Source organism: Phyllosticta capitalensis (assembly GCF_038381095.1).
Source record: "Phyllosticta capitalensis strain CBS 128856 chromosome Unknown BKA78scaffold_1, whole genome shotgun sequence".
Lineage (NCBI taxonomy): Eukaryota > Fungi > Ascomycota > Dothideomycetes > Botryosphaeriales > Phyllostictaceae > Phyllosticta > Phyllosticta capitalensis.
This window is the reverse complement of record NW_027117439.1, coordinates 2,145,560-2,164,899: the sequence shown is the minus strand read 5'-3', so window position 1 is coordinate 2,164,899 and position 19,340 is coordinate 2,145,560. Positions and strand designations below refer to the sequence as shown.

General features: G+C 51.7%; 4 protein-coding genes and 1 non-coding gene across 5 annotated transcripts; 3 read left to right on the top strand and 2 right to left on the bottom strand.

The window, feature by feature from the left end:
- The first annotated feature begins 908 nt into the window (after window positions 1–908).
- On the top strand, window positions 909–4,306 carry BKA78DRAFT_13393 (kinase-like domain-containing protein). The gene is made up of 7 exons (XM_066882657.1): window positions 909–1,598; window positions 1,647–1,918; window positions 1,974–2,390; window positions 2,437–2,696; window positions 2,746–2,865; window positions 2,914–3,272; window positions 3,317–4,306. The coding sequence occupies exons 1-7, from the start codon at window positions 1,055–1,057 to the stop codon at window positions 4,078–4,080; spliced, it is 2,736 nt and encodes a 911-aa protein (XP_066749444.1). The 5' UTR covers window positions 909–1,054; the 3' UTR covers window positions 4,081–4,306.
- An 844-nt stretch (window positions 4,307–5,150) lies between these two features.
- BKA78DRAFT_13354 (uncharacterized protein) lies at window positions 5,151–9,844 on the bottom strand. Its single transcript, XM_066882645.1, has one exon. The coding sequence runs from the start codon at window positions 9,814–9,816 to the stop codon at window positions 5,383–5,385; it is 4,434 nt and encodes a 1,477-aa protein (XP_066749443.1). The 5' UTR covers window positions 9,817–9,844; the 3' UTR covers window positions 5,151–5,382.
- Window positions 9,845–10,002: 158 nt separating this feature from the next.
- BKA78DRAFT_302700 (uncharacterized protein) lies at window positions 10,003–11,007 on the top strand (the record flags this gene model as incomplete). The annotated part of the gene is made up of 1 exon (XM_066887468.1): window positions 10,003–11,007. A coding segment is annotated over exon 1 (395 nt), but the record flags the coding sequence as incomplete, so codon positions are not given.
- Window positions 11,008–11,906: 899 nt separating this feature from the next.
- Window positions 11,907–13,241, top strand: BKA78DRAFT_302698 (S-adenosyl-L-methionine-dependent methyltransferase). Its single transcript, XM_066887467.1, has one exon. It carries the CDS (start codon window positions 12,002–12,004, stop codon window positions 13,019–13,021), a length of 1,020 nt encoding a protein of 339 aa, XP_066749441.1. The 5' UTR covers window positions 11,907–12,001; the 3' UTR covers window positions 13,022–13,241.
- Window positions 13,242–13,652: 411 nt separating this feature from the next.
- BKA78DRAFT_t6 lies at window positions 13,653–13,770 on the bottom strand. The gene has a single exon. It is a non-coding gene; the product is annotated as a tRNA-Ala (tRNA).
- Between the last annotated feature and the right edge of the window lie 5,570 nt (window positions 13,771–19,340).

Below are 19,340 nucleotides of genomic sequence, written 5' to 3'. Positions count from 1 at the left end.
GGCCACGATATGTCGGGCGTGGCGCAGTCTCCGAGAGGTCGTGGCCTCGAGCGTTGATCACAGGCATCGTCCTGTTTCGTCCAAACGGAGCCGCAAGAATTAAAGGATCGAGAATGAGAGACAGAAACCGGTCGGTGTTCAGCGTTGGTAGTGTTCGTCTTCGTCGTGGCTGGCTGGCTGGCGGGCTGGGTGGTCGAAAATGGAGGTTGGCCGTTGGATGCAGCGTCGCAGCGTGGCAGGAAAAATAAGAGAGATTGTTGGCATTGGGTGGATGAATGAGACGATGACCAGAAAGTAAGACTGGAGCCGACCATGGACGGAATCGGCGGTGCTTTGAGAGGGCGATGACGTGGGCAGCAGTTCCATGGTGGAGGAGTCGAAGCCTTTGACGACGAGAGCGACGATGACAAGGCAAGAATTGAATGCCAGATGCAGATGGTTGTAATGATGGCGAGGCTGTCTTTGATTGCTCTCTGCACTATTTGCGGTTCCCTGACTTTACGCCCAACCCAACCGGCCGACGAGGTCCAGCCTGACCCAAGTCCCAACTTACTTCTGACTCTCCAGTGACTTGCTTGCTACTTCCCCTCCATCTCCCCCTTCTCTCCGTCCCTTGACCACTCGACACCGACACCTTCTCTCTCGAATTGAGCTGCAGCTTCCGTCGGGCTTGCTGTCCGCCGTTTGTCGCTTCTGGCCCAGCCTTAGGTTCCTCTTGGTTGCGCCTGTCGCCCAGCGCTGCCTTTGCCGTGCCACGGCCATCCATCTCCCGCCCGCCTATCACCGCCGCCCATCTCTCCACCGTCGCTCGCTGTTGCCGGGCGCGCTTCCTCAACCCCAGACTCGACCTGACGCATCCGCTCCATCCACGTGTCTGCCACCCCGGGGCGACGCCAAAATCAACTTCTTTCCCTCATCCTACGCAACCTTCTGCTCTGCTTGGCCCCGACCTCTCGCGACTCCAAGCCGCCAACACGCCCGACACCTCATGCCAACCTGAACAACCTTCCCCGACGCCCTCCCAACTCTCTCTACCGCCTCGGCTGCCCTCGCCATGGACTCGCAGTGGGGCTCGTACGTCGAGAGCGCGCAACCCGCTCGCCAGTCGCGCTATTACGCCGCTGCCCCCAACCTCACGTCTTCGCAACAACCTCAGCGGGACCCGACCACCCTCTCCGCGCCCAGGCAAGACTCGACCGTTGCCGTCAAACAAGAACCGTTCACGACGCCCTCGATTTCCTCGCGAGCTGCCTCCATGGCCATCTCGTCTCCGCCCCAGGTCACCAGGACATCGAGCTACAACAATGGCGACGGCGACGGTGACGTGCCAATGGAGGACGCCGATCCGTATAGACCGAAATACGCGAGAGCCGCTGGTCAGAAACGCAATTCGACGGCCTATATCCAGAATCAAGAGGCGTCATCCGCTGCGCGACGCTATTCCCCGATGAATCTGTCTCCGTCATCGCCTTACGGCCCAAGCTCCACCCAGAACGACGGCGCTGCCTACACGAGCTTTTCTCCCTCGTCCAGCCGCCAATCCCCTACGCGCTCGAACCCCTACATGTCTCCGCCTCAGAGCTACTACTCTCCTCCTTGTATGGTCATGTTGGGACCCTCGCTTTACAATCGCTGACCCGGCACAGCTTCCCGAGCACACCCTCCACAGCTCCCTCCGATTCAGTCCACCATGACTCCCGAGCACTTTTACCCGCAGTCTGCTACTGCGCAGCTGAATGCTGTTTACGGTCGGGAAGCCAGGTCACCTCGAAACGTGTCACAGGCGCCGCTGTCCCCTCAAACCTCAAGAGGGACCGTGCCCACGTTTTCCAAATGCGTAAACACTGCTGACCTACAGCCGGTCATCAACGAACAACCGCCGTTTAGACGAGCAAATCCCGAGGGAGGCTTCATCAGCGTGAGTGGCCATTGTCAGGAAGAGGAGCCGGTCGGAATTTGCTGACACAGCCCAGCCATTGCAAGCACTGACCACACACCTACCTGCAACATATCGGATATGCAATCCGAATTTCAAGTACGAGTCCTCGCGAAACCCGCGCAGGGTGCTCACGAAGCCGAGCAAGGGAGTCAAGAATGATGGGTATGACAATGAGGAGAGTGATTACATTCTCTATGTCAATGACATTTTGGGCTCAGAGGAAGCCGGGCACAAGTATGACGCCTATTTACGCAGATGTCTGCCAAAGGCCCTTCGTTTGACAATGTGTAGGAACCGCTACCTCATCCTCGACGTCCTGGGCCAAGGTACTTTCGGACAGGTCGTCAAGTGTCAGAATTTGCGAACGCAAGAAGTGGTCGCGGTCAAGGTCATCAAGAACCGGACCGCTTACTTCAACCAGAGCATGATGGAAGTCTCGGTTCTGGATCTGGTATGTGCGCGAAATTGTTTAAAAAGCGCGCCGCTGATTCCCGCAGTTGAACAAGCAAATGGACAAGAACGATGACCACCACCTGTTGCGGCTGAAGGATACCTTCATTCACCGACAACATCTTTGCCTCGTGTTCGAGTTGCTGAGCGTCAATTTGTACGAGCTGATCAAGCAGAACCAGTTCCGCGGGCTTAGTACGACCCTCGTCCGCGTATTCGCGCAGCAACTTCTCAACGGCCTGGCCCTGCTGGGAAAAGCAAAACTGATCCACTGCGATCTGAAACCAGAAAATATTTTGCTCAAGAAGTAAGCTGCATGACTAGTGCGTGGCCTGGCCAATCACTGACTTTGCTAGCCTTGAGAGTCCGATCATCAAGATTATCGACTTCGGATCCGCATGCGACGAGCGCCAGACTGTCTACACTTACATTCAGTCGCGATTCTACAGATCTCCCGAAGTTCTCCTCGGGCTTCCGTAAGCTGCGCCGACTTCCACGTACCGACAGCACTGACAGGGCCATAGTTACTCCGCCGCCATCGACATGTGGTCGTTGGGCTGCATCGTTGTCGAGCTTTTCCTCGGATTACCGCTGTTCCCAGGATCGTCCGAATACAACCAGGTTGCGCGCATCACTGAGATGCTAGGCCTTCCACCCCCATGGATGCTCGAAATGGGCAAACAGTCGGGAGAATTCTTCGAAAAGGTGACGGACGAATTTGGCCGCAGGACCTGGAGGTTGAAGAGCATGGAGCAGTACTCGCGAGAGCACGGCACCAAGGAACAGCCGAGCAAGAAGTACTTTTCTGCAACCACCCTTCCGGAAATTATCAAGAACTACCCGATGCCGCGGAAGAACATGAAACCTGCAGAGATTGAGAGAGGTGAGTGCGGCATCAACATTCAAAGGCGAGGCTAATAAAAGCAGAAATGGCCAATCGCAACGCATTCATCGATTTTGCCCAAGGACTCCTGAATCTCAATCCGCTCGAGAGATGGACACCCAACCAGGCCAAGATGCACCCGTTCATCACACAGCAAAAGTTCACTGGTCCCTTTGTTCCACCAATGACGATGAGGGCTGGCTCCAACAGGTCACCGGCCCCCGGTGTCGTGGAACAACAGCGCGCTGAGGCTTTGAGCAAGCAACGCATGCAGCAGCAGGCTGCACAGGCTCAAGCCCAAAGCGCAGCGTACGCTAACATGCAAATGAACCAATTCGCTCAGAACGCGCACGCCCAGAGTCCTACCATGTACAACAACTTGTACAGCCCGAGCCATCAAGGCGCGCCGCCCCCGTACCCCGCACAACCTAGCTACAACCAGCAAATGGGCATGGTTCAACAACAGACGCCGCGGTACAACCCACAGCAAAATCTCTATGCTCAGGCTACGACGAGGGCGGGACGACAACGAGCATCGACCATGGATCAGCAGCAGAGTGGCATTCCTCCAGCTCTCCAGCGCGTCATGAGCCATCTCGACCCCAACGCGCCAGTCAGGCTGCAGCCAAGCCCGGCGTATTACCCACCTCCCCCCGACGGCGCGCCTGACAACTCTGGTAGCGCGCGGAGGCGCGACAGCAGGACCGGCACGAGTCGCCACCGCGGCGGCAACCGAGACTTTATCAGAACGCTGGAGGACCGAACATTGGAAGAAGGCTTCATGAACAACCAAAACCACTGGCAGTGAAAAAGACGAGGCATCATCAGCGAGAATGGGCATTTGTACGGATTACGACTTATTTTCTTTCTAGGAAAGGGTCAGCAACCCAGAGTCGTCCATGCGTTTGAGTCGACGGACGGGCGTATAGGTCGGACGACGGGCGGGGCTTACTTTTTTCTTCCAACACCAACAACCAGCCATATCATCACTTCTTCTACATCTTGGCAAAAACAAGAAAGCAAAGCAAGCATCCCATCCCATCTCTGTCACCAAAATATCGCAACTCGCAGTTCGTCGACGCAGGAGCACTTGTCGTGGAACCCCTGAACGGGCTCGACCAAAATCGCCTACCTGCGTCCTCACACTCCGTGCCGGGGCTCAAATGCCACGCACTGGGAGGAGCATGTGCTGCGCACGCGTGCGTCCGTCATGATCAAGACATTTGATATTGGCGTGTAAAGGTTGGGGAACACGCCGAATGAATGAGGCTAAGAGAAGGGTCGGCGAAGGCAGGCGAAAGATTGCACAGTCACTGTCGGGAAGGTGGATTACTAAAGAAAATTTAATGGCATGGCATGGCACAACAGGATTCATTCACAGAGCAAGGGACGGGGCTGGTGGAAGTGGACAAGGAGGACTTCGGGTCTGGTTTCGCAGTCAAGACGGAGAGACAAAGTTGGAAGTCCACCGGCCAGGTGGGGCAGACCGACCTACTCTCTCTCGTTTCTTCCTCTTTCTTTTCAGATTGACACGGGTGGGTTGTCGGGTCAGGCACAGTGAGACTGGCTGGTTGTATGGTTGTGGACAGCAGAGAGAGCGCATGAGACAGATGTGGAGCAGCGCGTGTACGCCGAGCAGAGTAACCTAAGGTAGTTTGGGGGTTCGGTTGGCTTCAACGCACTCCTCATCTTAACTCTTCCCTACCCGCGCCGAGTTGTGTCTGGTTTCTGCCTCTGGCTGTTGGTGTTGCTGTTTTTCGCCTACTTCCGTCATCATGTAACATTAGTGTGTCGGTCGTGTTCTCCTAACTTGCCACTGCACTTTAAGGAAAGTCAAAGGACGACAGGGCCGGGGCTTTTCAACCGTTGGCCGAATGCTGCTGATGACGACAGTTGGTGAAGATCTGATTGCTTAACAGGCGGGAGACCAGCCGACTAACTAAGTACTAGATGCTATCGCAGCCACTCAGCTACGTCACGGGTCGGAGGGTCTGGACAAGACCAGACACCATGATATTCGGGCCAGCGCTCTTCGAACGACTCCCACTCTTTGAACGTCTCCCTGCGGACAGATGAATCAGCCTTTACGCATCCAGATAGCATCGATCACTTACCTGTAAGATTCCCACTCGAGGGCTACAACCTTCTTGACGCTTCTCTCTACTTGAATTGCGATGTCATTTTCCAACATTTCCGTCATCTCGTGATTCGGTTGATGTGTTGCTGTGTCTGAGTCGTTGTCCAGTCGGTTCGCTCCGCCCTCGTCTTGTCCGCTGGGTCTGTACGGTACGCCATCTGAGATTATCTTCTGGTTGCAATAGAAGCACAGATGGACTTCTGGATCGGTACACTTTGTACAAGTATATCGTGCCCCCCTTATCCAAAGTTCGGCTGGAGGAAATCTTTGGTCTCCCAAGAGATCAAGTCGCTCAAGTCTGCAAAGGGGACCGACACATTTTATGCCAACATGGCAATCGGCTCGAGGTTCCGTGGCTCCTGCGTTCCGGAGGCATTTCATCAGAGTCATGAAGTCCCAGAAGTCGTGATTATCGGAGAAAGGGAGCACATAGCAGCCGTTGCAAATCTGATGTAATACGGATTCAAGAGGTGAGCCCCAAGGATCGGATTCGTTGGGGTCTGCTCCAGCGTCGAGGAGTGCGGTGACAAGATGAACTCGGCCTCTTCGAGAGGCCGCGGGGAGTGACAATTCTCCCTTGCCAAAAGACACGCTTGCTCCTTTGTCTGCTCGAAGGTTGGCGCCATGATTGAGCAACAGCTGGAGATCCTTTGGCCTAGATACCCATGCAATGGCTGCTTGCAAGGCAGAGTCCAATTGAGTTTGGTCGAATGAGCCGGATGACAGAAGAAGATTGATGTGGTACGTCTTGATCTTCTCAAACTGCTGCCGCGACACGCATCGGATAGCCGTCACTTTGTGTTTTCTAGCTGCTGCGCATTCAAGAGCAGAGGTCCACTTGCCGGCAGCCAGGTCAGGCTTTGCCCCCGCTTCAAGAAGTAATTCAACCGTCTCGTCTTTCGCTGTCCATATCGAGCATGCGGTCATGAGTGCTGTTCCGCCTCCACTAATGGCGTTGGTGTTTGCTCCATTTTCAAGCAGAGTTTGGATGATTTCCAACTGATTTTCTATCGTCATGCACGCTGACTGCAAAGCTGTTTTGTGGCCCGGTGTTTCAGGGATTGGTTCCCCATAGAGCGTTGTTGCATGTATGTCCACACCCCGTCGAATGACTTCCTTCACGAGTTGCAAATCGCCTTCCATGCATGCTATGTGCAGTACTGGAGCTTTGCTGATATCAAGGGCGTTCAATAGGGCGAAGGTAGTGGCCTTTTCCTGTGAATTCTTTGACTGAGAGGCCAGTCTCGCGAATGCTTCTATGAGCTCTTCATGCGGGTAGACGGTATCTCCGTATTGGCCCAGAAGTTTGACCATTTCCACGTCGCCTTCCAGAGCTGCGATCTGGGTAGCGCTTTTTCCATGATCCTTCAACCAGGGGCGTGCACCTGATTCGAGCAGTCTTCTGGCGTTGAGGATATTGCCATGCTGAGCTGCATGGTACAGTGGTCGACATCTAAATATCAAGTCCACCACCTCGCTTTTTTCCATTCCGAGCGGTTCGACGTCAACGCCCACTACTGTGTTCGGATCGATGCCTTGTTGCAGAATCATGTTCAAGATGTCAACATTTGCATCGAGATAGGCTGCTGCACAAAGACACTCGGTTGTTGCGGTCGCTCCGCTGCGCAGAAGCAACCTTGCAGTGTCATGCTTCTCAATCTGTAAGAGTGCTTCCAAGAGGGCTGTAGAGAATGATGAATCGCCTTCTCTGCCTTTTGCACCGAACAAGAGAAGGGTTTGAGTGATTTCGAGCACGGCGTCTCCTGGGCACTCACTTGAAAACCCACAGACTTTCTCCAGAAGAGTCCAGTCCTTATCAAAAAGCTCACTTGGATCGACTCCATTTGGGTCAGCTCCTGACTGAAGGAGTATCCGGAGGATGCTCGCATGCCCCATCTTGATTGCTTTTGACAGAAGACGCAGATTTGCGGGGCTGGAGGTATGCTCGAGAACCTTTTCAACGAGATCGATGGAGCCCTTGATGATCGCGAATTCCAAAACCCACTCGTGGACGTGCAGAACCTGATTCTTCCATTTGCTGTCTCCGGTGATGACTGAGAGCTCACAAAGCCTAGAAGTATATATTATATCCACGGCACTCAATGGGTGCACGGCACTCAATGGGTGCCGTTTGAAGTGATAGGAACGGCAGCGAATCCTTGCCATTTCTTGCAGCTTAAATCCCTTACCAAGCAAACGGTCCAGGAGCGTCTGGAGCTGCTGATAGTGCGCTTCTCCAGCGCGGATGGTGTGTTCGTCGAAATTGTAAGCGCAGTACTGGTGAAAGCTGATATCTGACGCTTCCTCATCTGGACTAGCCAGCATGAGGTATTGTATGCATGTTGCCGCTAGCTTTGATTCCATGAGCTCCTTATTCCAAAAGTCTTTCAAAGTCCTCATTTCGACAGCTTGGTGCTCGAGAAACTCTGCCACACTGTAGTGCACAAACCTCACCCTTTTTTCGTCGTACTCGTCGTCGTACAAGGTGAGAAGGTTGCAAGAAGAATCAAGGATATCGATTTCGGAATAGCTGTCGCGATTTTCGATGACGTCATGAAGACTATTGCATGTTTCATTCGTGGCAATAGCAGTCCTGAGTTCGTCCATTGAGAGAGGATATCTGGAATTAAGAACCCACAACAGGCAACTGAAGCCAAGATCCCGCAGTGTTTCGTCTTGGTCCTCGATTTTCTTCAGGATGCGAGCATAGGTGTCGTTCAAGCCTCGAGGCAAGTTCTGGAGAACTCTTCGAATGTCCTTGGGGTTTTTCTGTCGACGAATCGTTTCCAGCTGAAGGTGGACCCAAAGGAAGCTTCCATTAGCACGACTGATAAGAGCGTCGGCGATCTCGACCTCGATATCGCCATCAAGTGGTCGTGTGAGAGATTTCAAATAGCCGGTTACGTATTTCTGGATATCTTCCTGCGTGGTCTTTGTATCGATTTCGAAATCTGGTACGGCAATTTGGTTGAAAGCCTCTCTGATTGATGGCTCCGGTCGACTGGTGATAAAGACTTTGGCTTTGAATTCAGGAATCAAATTCAGAATTCTCTCTCTCGGTCCCTCGTCACATTCATCAAGCGCATCCATGACAATCAAGGTTTGCGCGAAGCGTCGACCAAGCGTCGCAATCATTTTTGTGCTTTCCTCTGCAGAGGGATATCGGTCATTTTTGTAATGATCCGAGAAGAAGTTGACGAGTTCAATGGGAAATTCCTTTTGTTGAGTTGCGAGCTGCTTCAGTATGGCTGCAATTACTTTTGCAGGATCTTGAGACTCCATTTGGTCGTATCTGAAAGAGACGAAGGCCTTTCCAACATTTTCAGGTATTGTTGTCGGGTGGTTTTCGATATGTTTCATAACGATGCTACTTAGCATTGACTTTCCGACTCCAGGTGGGCCGTGACACCACAGCAATTGAGCATCTTGGTTGTTGAACCAATCCTTGAATGACTTGTGTTCAAGCAGCCAGTTTCCTGTCCCGGGGCATCTTTTCCGGAGAGTATCTTTGTGAATTGAGTCTAAATCCAGAGAAGAGAGGAAGTGGAGATACTTGTGCCGCTGATCCTCGGAAAGTATCATGGTTTGAAGTTTCGCCTCGCCCTGGAGAACGTCCAAAGTTCTTCCATTCTGAACGGTTTGATCGAGTGTCTCGGCGCCAGTCGCATGTCCAAGAGCATTCAAAGAGTCTTTTATATCTTTCTCGACTCCACCGAACTGGACCTCAAACGGTTTCCATTGTGTACTTAGAAATGTCTTCAGATGGATTTGACCCCTGTCTTGGTCGTCCGCTTTTTTGAAAACGCCATAGGCTTGGTGGCAGAATCGCAGGATGGCGCCGTAAACTTTTGCCGTGCTTTCCCGGAGCAGGGCCAGATTCGGATGTTCCGATAGTTTGTGTAGATGTCCCAAATGGATAGACAGCGTTTCCATCATCCCGGTCAATTTGTCGAAAAACTCCACGTATCTCAGGGCCATCTTGATGGCAAGCCTGGCTCCGCCAATGACGACTGACGCAGCGTCCGGAACACCCAGTGACGCGAAAGAAGATGTCGCTGCAAGCAAATCATCCAAGACTTTCAGGAAGGTACTCGTCCGATCGACAGACAGCCGGGGGATGGATTCTCTGTCCGCTTTGTCTGCGTCTTCAACCTTTCGCAACAAATCTTCCAAGGTAACAGTTCTGTAGGTACTACTGAAAGACTGTCGCTCTTCGAGAGGAAGGTCGTCGAGATATCGCTCCAAGGCATCTGTGAAGGCGTTTCCGTCCGCGCGAAGCTTCGCAAGGCTGGGTTTCGGGGAGTGCTTGACAAGCAGAGCCACTGTAGGTTTGGATTTGGTCGACGGTGAAGATGAGCGTGGCCAAGGGTTGAGCCGATCGCGGAGCCTTCGCGACCGTGAAGACATCCTGAGCAAAGGATGCAGCTAGTTTGTTGTTGAGGGCATGACAAGTTCAGCTACATCCAGCACTCTCCCCTCTTGTAGCCCCCACACATGATGACCTCAGATTGGTCGCGTTTACATGCATGCAGTTCCACAGAAATCTGCCTACCTCGGGCTGACTTCATCTCCGAAGAAGGGATTGCGAAATCACATCATCCTCGAGGTAGTGTAGCGATGAGGGGAGAAATTATGCAGACAGCATAACATGCCAACATTGATCTCAGATTCGCCATTCCGTCCCTTGGGGACGACCAGAAGCAGAAGCGACTTGGTTTTTCGTGAGTTGACCTACAACTTCTGCATAGCACGGGCGGTTCCGAAGCTGACTTGCCTGGGTGCTTCGATTCTCGCGCCCTGAAGCTCAGAAAATACCTCCTCTGCTATGTCTTCAAGACATGGGACAACGAATCCTCAGATCGGCAGACTCTGGCAAGTGGTTCCGGTAACATGAGTCGCACCAGGCCAACATGCGACGTTGCAGCCGGCTAAACCCGAGGCTGAACCCGATCTAGCAGCGCTAGGTGCCGGCTTCACACCTGTTCGCGCGTATCTTCCCACGACATCTCTTTGCAAACAAACAACTTTCAATGGCTACATCGCTGACTGATCAACCACTATCACAGCTTTTCGAATCGGATCCCCATCGGCTTGGTAAATTTACCACCCTCGATCAAGTCGAAGCTGTCCAAACATGTCCCCTCGAATTCGGCCACGCCGTACAGGTGCCCCGACAAAATCTTGGTGCTTTCTCAAGACTGCCTCTTGAGCTCCTCCAGCCCATATTGTCCCAGATCGACTTGCACGCCCTCAGGCTTTTCCATAGAGTCAACCGGCAAGCGCTCGGAGTTCTCGACAGCGTTCCCGAATGCAAGGTCCTTGCTACATACGCACCAAACGCACTATGGGGCATTCAAAGTATAGGAGCTGATAGATGGAATACGTGCATATCATCCTACAAAGCCTTCTGTACAGCAGAGTGTGAGTGAGTTTTTGTTACGGTTTCTCCCTTTCACACTGACGACCTTCCTTTTCCTTCACCTCGTTTGCTCTCCTTACCGTTTTAGGCTAGCAGATAGTCACGTGTAGCGCTAGAGAGCTTGCATATACGCTCGCCTCCACCGCTACACCTTAGAATCCATCTTGATTTCACCCATCCATAACAGTTTTGCGACATTCGACCTTACTTGTAAAATGTTTCGCGTCAGTCACCAAGTCCTCAAGACACTGCCTCACATGACGTCTATCAGAATGAATGCGCACACCGTAAGGCATATTGGCTTGTCGACTTTCGGTCAGCTTGCAAAGCAGGACTCGTGATGAGAGGCTTCAACCGCACCGTGGAACAGTGCGCAATGCATTGTTCCAATCTCAAAAATTGAGCACTTGACGACTTTCTTCAAAAATGGCGGGAGGCGGTGAGATACATGGCAATTGTCCAAGCACCAGTTTTCATTCCTGCCACTCGGGAGCTCGAGTTCGGTTTCCATTGTCTTGACTGTTTTGAGAATATGGGCCCCTCGTTTAGCGATGACGAGAGGGCGCCACAACATCGTCGTAAATTTACAAGAGCTTCTTTTGCTATCCACGTAGACGAGGTAGGCTGTAGCGCTGGGCGGAAACTCCGCATGATTCGTGAGTATGAGGCACGGCCAGCATCCTGATTCCTGGCGGAAACGATTCTCCATTTTCGGCAATTTTTTGGCGCCAGAGTCGCCGCGCTGGTACGAGATTGGTAGAGGCTGGTGTTCAAGCACCCGGGAGTAATCCGAATCGGGAGTTGTGACAGTTCAAAGGTGGGGGAGTCGTCAACCTGTCGGTGCAAGATCCATATTCAGGTTGCTTGCACCCTAGCCTGAATAGGCATGAAGCTCGCTCTTTCAACATTCATGCCAGTCTTGCGGCCTCTTCACTATGCTATACTCATTGGCATTGCGTTGACAAGCTCAGAACTCATACCTATATTCTTCTAAAGAGATGGCTCCAAAGATCGGACTGGAAAGAACCAGGGCTTTTCCAGCTTGCTGTGCCGCCAACAGACAGACAACCGTGGCAAGCATTCACCGAGCCACAGGAGGCGATGAATTAGCCGCTGGCACCCACCACCATCACATTCAAATCCCTCGCTCGCGCGTATTCCGTCCCTTTTTCCATGGAGCTTACTCTACAAAATACTCATCTCTCGCCGTTGTATCAAGCCGCCTTCATCCAACTGCCATTATCGACTTTTGGACCACGTTCACACTTTATTTCAGATCCATCAAACAACATGGCAGCTGAATCCGAACTCCAGCCGATTATCAACAACAATCTCCAGCTCCAATCCTACTACCACTCGCTCGAATCGAGAATCGGATATCGGTTGTTACTTGGCGGCACACGGCACTTTGGCTACTACGAGCATGATACCAAATGGCCTTTTCCTCTCGCTCGTTCACTGCGCGCAATGGAGGATCGAATGGCAGAATCACTGGACCTCAAACCAGAAGCGAAAGTACTAGATGCTGGATGTGGAGTTGGTCACGTCGCGATCCACCTGGCGAAGCATCATGGATATCGCGTACAGGGTATTGACATTGTCGACCATCATCTAAAAAAGGCAAAGCGGAACATTTCTCGATCCGGACTGTCCGAAGAACAGGTCAAGGTGCGCAAGATGGACTATCACCACCTCGAAAGCTTGGGGGATGAGTCGTTCGACGGAGTCTACACAAGCGAAACGTTCGTTCATGCCACTGATCCACACGCGGTGCTTGCTGGCTTTTATCGCGTTCTTCGCCCTGGCGGCCGCCTGTCCTTGTTCGAATACGACCACGAGTTCATCGAAGACTCCCCTGAGGCCATGGCAGCCTCAATGCGAAAGATCAACGAATTTTCTGCGATGCCGACGAATGCTTTGTCGCACCCAGGCGTCTTCGAAGAAATGCTCGAGGACGCTGGATTTACCAACGTCGTCGTCCGGGACTACTCTGAAAACATCAAGCCAATGACGAGGCTGTTTTACCTGATTGCTTACGTTCCATTTCTGGTGGTTTCTCTTCTCCGGCTGGAGAAACACTTCATCAACACTGTGGCTGGAGTGGAGTCATATCGGGGACATGGACGTTGGCGGTACGTGGCAATCTCAGCGACAAAACCTTCGCATCCTGTTGAAGTCTCGAAGAATGGTTGAGCGGGTTTCTGTACTTATCGGCGAATAAATACTTTCAAAAAGTTGGCTTCTTCTCGCTGAGGAGTCGGGTCTTTTGCGTGCTCCAACGACGCTGGATGGTTTTAATGATCTTCAATATAATTGCAGCAACCTGGACAGCTACTGGTGATGGTAGTCGATGTGGAAACAGACTTCCGCGCGCTTTGAATCCAGCCTTTTCTCAACCCTTTGAAAGTTGCTGCTCGAGGACGCCTGCCGGCATTGTGTTAGTGCCCTCCCAAAGTCCTTGGGCATGAAAGCTAATAAAGCACCTGCTGCATGCGACCAATGAGCGAGCCCTCGGTTTGCCAAATCAGTGGGGTCCGAGGAATGCACGCGCCGAGCCGCTGTCGGTCCTTTCTCTGTCCCCACACACGCATCACGAATAATTCATCACTTCGCGACAACCAATCAACTGCACGCCAGTACACACTCAATTCTGTGAATTTGTACTCTTCGCATCAGCTTTGTCCTACTGTGATTGGTTATGAGGGCCTCGCTTCGATTTTGAGCCCCAACCACCAAAAAAATCTCACCCCTCACCCAACCATGAACTCAACACCAACAAAACATCACCACCCTATTACGAGGACGTGAATAGAGCAAAAATAAATGGATCCGCCGGGAATTGAACCCGGGACCTCTCCCATTTAAGAATTAGCTCAATCTTGACCGTTGTGAAGCGGTGTTGATGTTGCTAAGGGAGTGTCATACCCCTAGACCACAGACCCTTGTTGATGAGAAATGTTTCGCAAATAAGATATATATTCTCACACCATGTGCGACAACTTGGATTTCTCAAGATCCCCATTAAAAAATTACAGTTCAAAGCAGGAGGTGTTTTCAAAGGATTTGCAAGCCCTCAAATCACGAGTCACTTCAGTTGTGCTACGAAGGCGACCCGCTTGAATGCGGATGGAGCTCATCTCTGAAGACCGAAGAACGACTCAAAAATTTCGGAATTCTAAAATTCTCAGCCAACACTACTTGGAGCGACACGAAATTCTCGCCGTTCCGGACTTTTGAGGGAGCCTTCGTTGACAAAATCAGCTTGCAAATTGCGGCCAAAATTGCAGATTCGTCGCTCCTCCTTCCTAGCCCAGAGTTCAGCGCTTCCGACCGGGACGCATCAGGACCTCAATAGAGACGGCGCCTCATTCAAACCACAAACGCCGGCAACCAGCGAAACGCAGATTGGAGTCAAAACAGGCTCGCTACGTGCCTGGAGTAACTTTTTCCAGACTCACCCTCGGTTGTAGCCCCGCTCCCCGGCCGTTTCTTTTGTGTTCCCTATGTTGTCGCAACACAAGAGCGCGGAACACGACCGCGCAGCACCTGCAATTCTTGGATCGAAGCAGAGGGATATTTCCGCGACTGCTCTTAATGTCACCCCGCCAGAACCATACGAGCGTAAAATCTGGCGATCATCAGACACGCCGCACGCCAAATCAGGTCGAGGAGACGGACGGATGCCCCGACCTGGCAGACTACCAATCCCCTGGCACACGATTTTGTAGCCCTGGATGACTGCAGCTGGTGGTGCCGTGGCTTCAGCCAAGCCCTAACCCCAAAGCGAAGCATCAACGGAGCCGTTCAGTAGCAGGAGCAGTGTGCGAGTCTAGAGGCCACCAACACACAATTGCAACAGTATCACTTCTCGTTCCAACTACCTTTGAGTACTACACCATTACTCGGCCAGCTTAACCTGAATTTGAACGATGGACTCGATGCGACAGGAGCCTGAAGGCTGCAAGGCTGCCGAATCAAGACGAGGCTGAATTGGCCCCCGCATGTAATTGAAGCCGCTCGTCCGTCCCTCCCCATGGCGTCCCCAAAGAGTAGATGTAGAGAGACTGGGCACTGCATGTTCAAGCTGAAGCAGTCAGAGCTATAAGAGACCATTGCCGACGGAAAGGAGACGAGAAAGTCAGTCCGATTCCCGGTTTTCTTTCCTCAAGTACTTGCTCCAGTATCAGTAAGCAAGCCACAATTATACGGCCTACGCTTCCTTATATCCAAAGGTGGTCCCCGCAAGTTCGGTTCTTGCAGTAGCCTTGTTTCCGCCGACCAGCCTCTGCAGGCTTCCTGTCGGGACCGTGTACCAACTTACACACTCCCCAGAATTGACTCTGTCTCCGTATTCAGTCTGGAGTCAGCTGTCAGCGCGAAGAGACTGTCACGTTGACAGATGGCCTCAGCACTGTGGAAAGGTGCTCTTGATGATTTGAGGAACGAGGTGGAACCAAAAGATGCCAAAGCATGGTCGGCATTCACAACCCAAAATGATGGAAGTCTCGACAGCTTGAAAGAAAGCATTGAAGACGTCAAGTCTGAGGTGGACAAAAAATATCATGGCTCTTTTGGCCGTGCACTGGAGCGCCTGGAGATTGTTCGCCAGGTTGGCGTACAAGTTGTTGAATCCGCACCGGAGACTGTCAAACTTGCTTTCACGGCATTCAGCGTTCTCTGTCTGTTCCTAAAGGCACACAAAAACCTTTGCGACACCATCAGCACCGCTATCGAACATGTCACGCATTGGATGTTCGCAGGAGAAATTTACGCAAAAGAGTATAACCCAGGGACAGAAAAAGATCAAGAGCCCTTGAGCGCGGTTTCTATACCCGACCAAGAGAAGGGCATCGACTTTGCAAAAGTTCAGGGGCCTGGTTCCGTGATCATCCAAGAAAAGTCCAAGACCAAGAACAGCAAAAGACTTACCGACCAAGTGACCAAAGAGACCAAGAACTTGTTCAGGATCGCTCTCAACATCTCATTCGAGATTACAAAGCTCATCCCTCCCAGTAATGACAAATCTCTCGAAAAGAGTCACAAAATGGCCTCCATCACCGCCAAATACAAAGCGTTTTCAGACTCCACCAAGACCCACCTCAAAGCCTTCTTCGGGAAGAGCGGCCAAATTCAGGAGCTGCTCAACCAAGGCACAGGAAAACTCGCCTTACTAGAGCAGTTTGTTGGGTTGAAGTTTCAAGAGACCGCCGAAAACAATCTCAAAGGTCTGAAAGACGGGTTCGAGGACCTTTCAGGGACACTACGGAATCTCATTCTTCCAGTGCAAAGACTGGAACAGACTGCAGAAAAGCACCATTCCATAATTACTGCGAAACTGGATGAAATACAGCGACAACAACGGGACGAACTTGGCGACACCTTGAGATGGCTCCAATCGGGGACTGCGCTCCCCATTGCGCAACCTCTACTCAGTGCAAGCAAAGGGACATGTGACTGGATTTTCAACAACGAGGATTACAATATGTGGATGGACAGTAAAACCTCGGTCCGTGTATGCTGGCTCCATGGGAAAGCTGGACTGGGAAAATCATACATCACTTCCTCGATCATTGGCAAGCTCATGTCCGACGACGACGCACCAGAAGAGGACGAAAAGGTTGTTCTGTACTTCTTTTGCAAAACTGGGAAAGACGAGACGAGCAAAAGTAGGAAAATCTTGCTGCACATTCTCATCCAGCTCTTCCATGACTTTAAGGACTCTCATGCAATCGGTGCACATCGCGACTGCCTAGAAGTCATAAAAAAGATCAGAAACGGCCCCGGTACCAAGAAGAATATGGCCAAAAATCGGTTCGATGAGAGCAAGCCGGATGCTCTTTCAATCAAGGACCTCCAAAGTGCGTTTTCGGGCTTGCTCAAGATTATCCGCAAGAAAGTATACGTGGTCATTGATGGGCTTGATGAGTGTTCTGACTACGCAAGCGAAAAACTCGTGGAGACGCTTTTGGAGGTTTCAGCCAGTGACGAGCTACTGAACGTCCTTTTTTGGTTTTCGAGTCGACCCGAAGACACCTTGGAGCAAACTTTGCGAGAAAAGAAGCCAGAAACGGGTATCCTCGAAATTGAAATGACAAGATCAGAGAACGAAAAGCACCTGGGAGTGTTCTTGGATGCACATCTGGAAGAATTGAAGCACCTACCCCTAGATCTGCGAGACCAGGCGAAAGAGAATATCCTCAAGCAGTCTGATGGATCCTTTTTGCGTAAGTTACTTTTGAAAACGATGGCATCCATGACTAATAGACGCAGGTGCAAGGAAAGCTATTGATCTTCTGAAAAGGGAAAAGGCCATTTTTGACATCGACCAAGCACTGAAGGATTTGCCATCCGATATGAATGATATATGGAAGCGAAGATGGGAGATGCTACAGCCATATCAAAGAAAGCTGTTGTCGGTCGCTCTTCGTTGGCTGATTTGCGGCAATGACAAGATCACAACGACTCTCATCGCCGATGAGGTTGAGAAGAAGTACGGGTTCTACATTGGCAAAGACAACAGACGACGCGAGACGGAGCAGCCGGATCAAGCGCCACAAGTCAATGAAGCAATAAAAGATGATGAAGAAGCCAAAGAACCAGAGACCAAGTTGCCCGAGCGGCCATCCATCAAAGCATTGAGAGACTTTGCTAGGGACTTCCTGGAGTTCTATGGGTCAGACGAGATCCGCCTAAGCGAACCGCGCGAAATAAGAGATTGGGTTATTGATGAAGCCAACAAATCCTACAGAATCCACGAGCAGACCTGCACGGAGTGCCGCGAGCGCATGCAATCATTTTCAATCAACGAATTTGCACCCAAACAAGGCTCTCTCCTTCTTGCCTTGCGAGTCTTGCAGACCCTGAACGATTGGAACTTCCAAAAAGATCACATCTTCAAACAAGATACAGACAGCGAGGAATTCAGATTTTTTGATCAAGACATCATGTATCCAGACGACAACGCAACAACCGAAGATCCTGAGAAGAATAGTCCGGAAGATCCTTTAGACGTGCTTCAAAGCGAGGATCAGGCAACGGCCCAGAAAGACACGGCTGAGCACCACTCCAATGGAGACCAAGAATGTTCCGAAGTAGCTGTCCAAACATGCTCTGAAACAGGAGCAGTGGAGCATGAATCAGGCCTGGCTTCAGGGGAACCCGATAATATCGACACAATTTCGCTTTCGGACGCAGATGATGACGCAGAGACTGCGAATGGAGAGTCAGATGCGCCTCATGAAAATGTGGAAGACGGTTATGAGCCTCCACGATATGAACACATTCATTGGATTCTCCATATTCGGATGGCTGAAGAGCAGTGGACACCTGAAGAGCGTAGCTTGTCAGCCGAATGGGGTGAATTGTATGCCCTGGCTGAAAAGTTCATAGATGGGCACTCACCGGCTTTCCGTGCCTGGATAAAACAAACCAACCTCTTCGTTGAACCGGTCAAGCGCTTTGATGTCCGAGTGCACTTTGCCGCCGGGTTTGGAGCAATTGGATTGATGAACAAGTTTGTAGAAGCAGGGGACAGTATGTCAACTTCGCGCGAAGGCACTCCACTAAGCTGGGCTTGTACCGGAAATGGAAACTGGACCGGACTCGAGGAAATCATAGCGAAGTCCACAAGCATCATCAACGACCAGGACCAGTGGGGTCAGACACCGCTCTTCCGGCTGATCCGTGGGGAGGCACCATTGGAGTTGATTCAACTTCTAATCGGACAGTACCAGGCCAAAATCGATGTCGCAGATTGTGACGATTGGTTTCCGTTGCATTTGGCCGTCCGAAATAAAGATGTCGAGCTGTGTAAGTACATGCTCGACCGCGAGGACTGCTCACCCAACGTCAGAGATAGCGACGGCGAATTACCTTTGCATTGGCTGCTGAAGCAGCAAGATGCACCTCTTGAAATTGCAGCGCTTCTTATTGCGAAGGGTGCGCATATTGGCGCCAAAGATGGTGAGAGTCAGCAGCCTTTGTACGAGGCTGCTTGTTCAGGAAACATCGCTGTTGCGAAGGTGCTTCTCGAACACAAAGCTGATATTGATGATGTCGAAGACACCAAAGGCTGGACCGCCTTGCACAAAGCTGTATCGCAAGGAGATGTTGACTTTGTCAAAATGTTGCTGCAAAATGATCCCAGTCCAGACGTCGCAAAGACTGACACGAAATCGAGGACGCCGTTGTATTTGGCAGCCAAGTACGGCTACCGTACGATCATTGAGGCTATCTTGGATGTCTCTGCGGAGAACGAAGCGGAACCAAGTCAGGAGCACGCCCATGACGAAAGGAAGCCCATGGTGGAGCCTGTCCCGTTGGACGAACAAGATCAACGTCAAGAATCATCCATGGCCTCGGCGACCAGCGGCCTTTTGAAGATACGAGACATTCGTGGAAGGAGTCCTGTCCATGTAGCTGCGGCAATTGGCCACGTCGAGTGTGTGGAGCTGATTCTAAAAGCCGGGAACCCAACGGAGCTCTGTTCCTCAGTGGACAATATTGGGGCTAC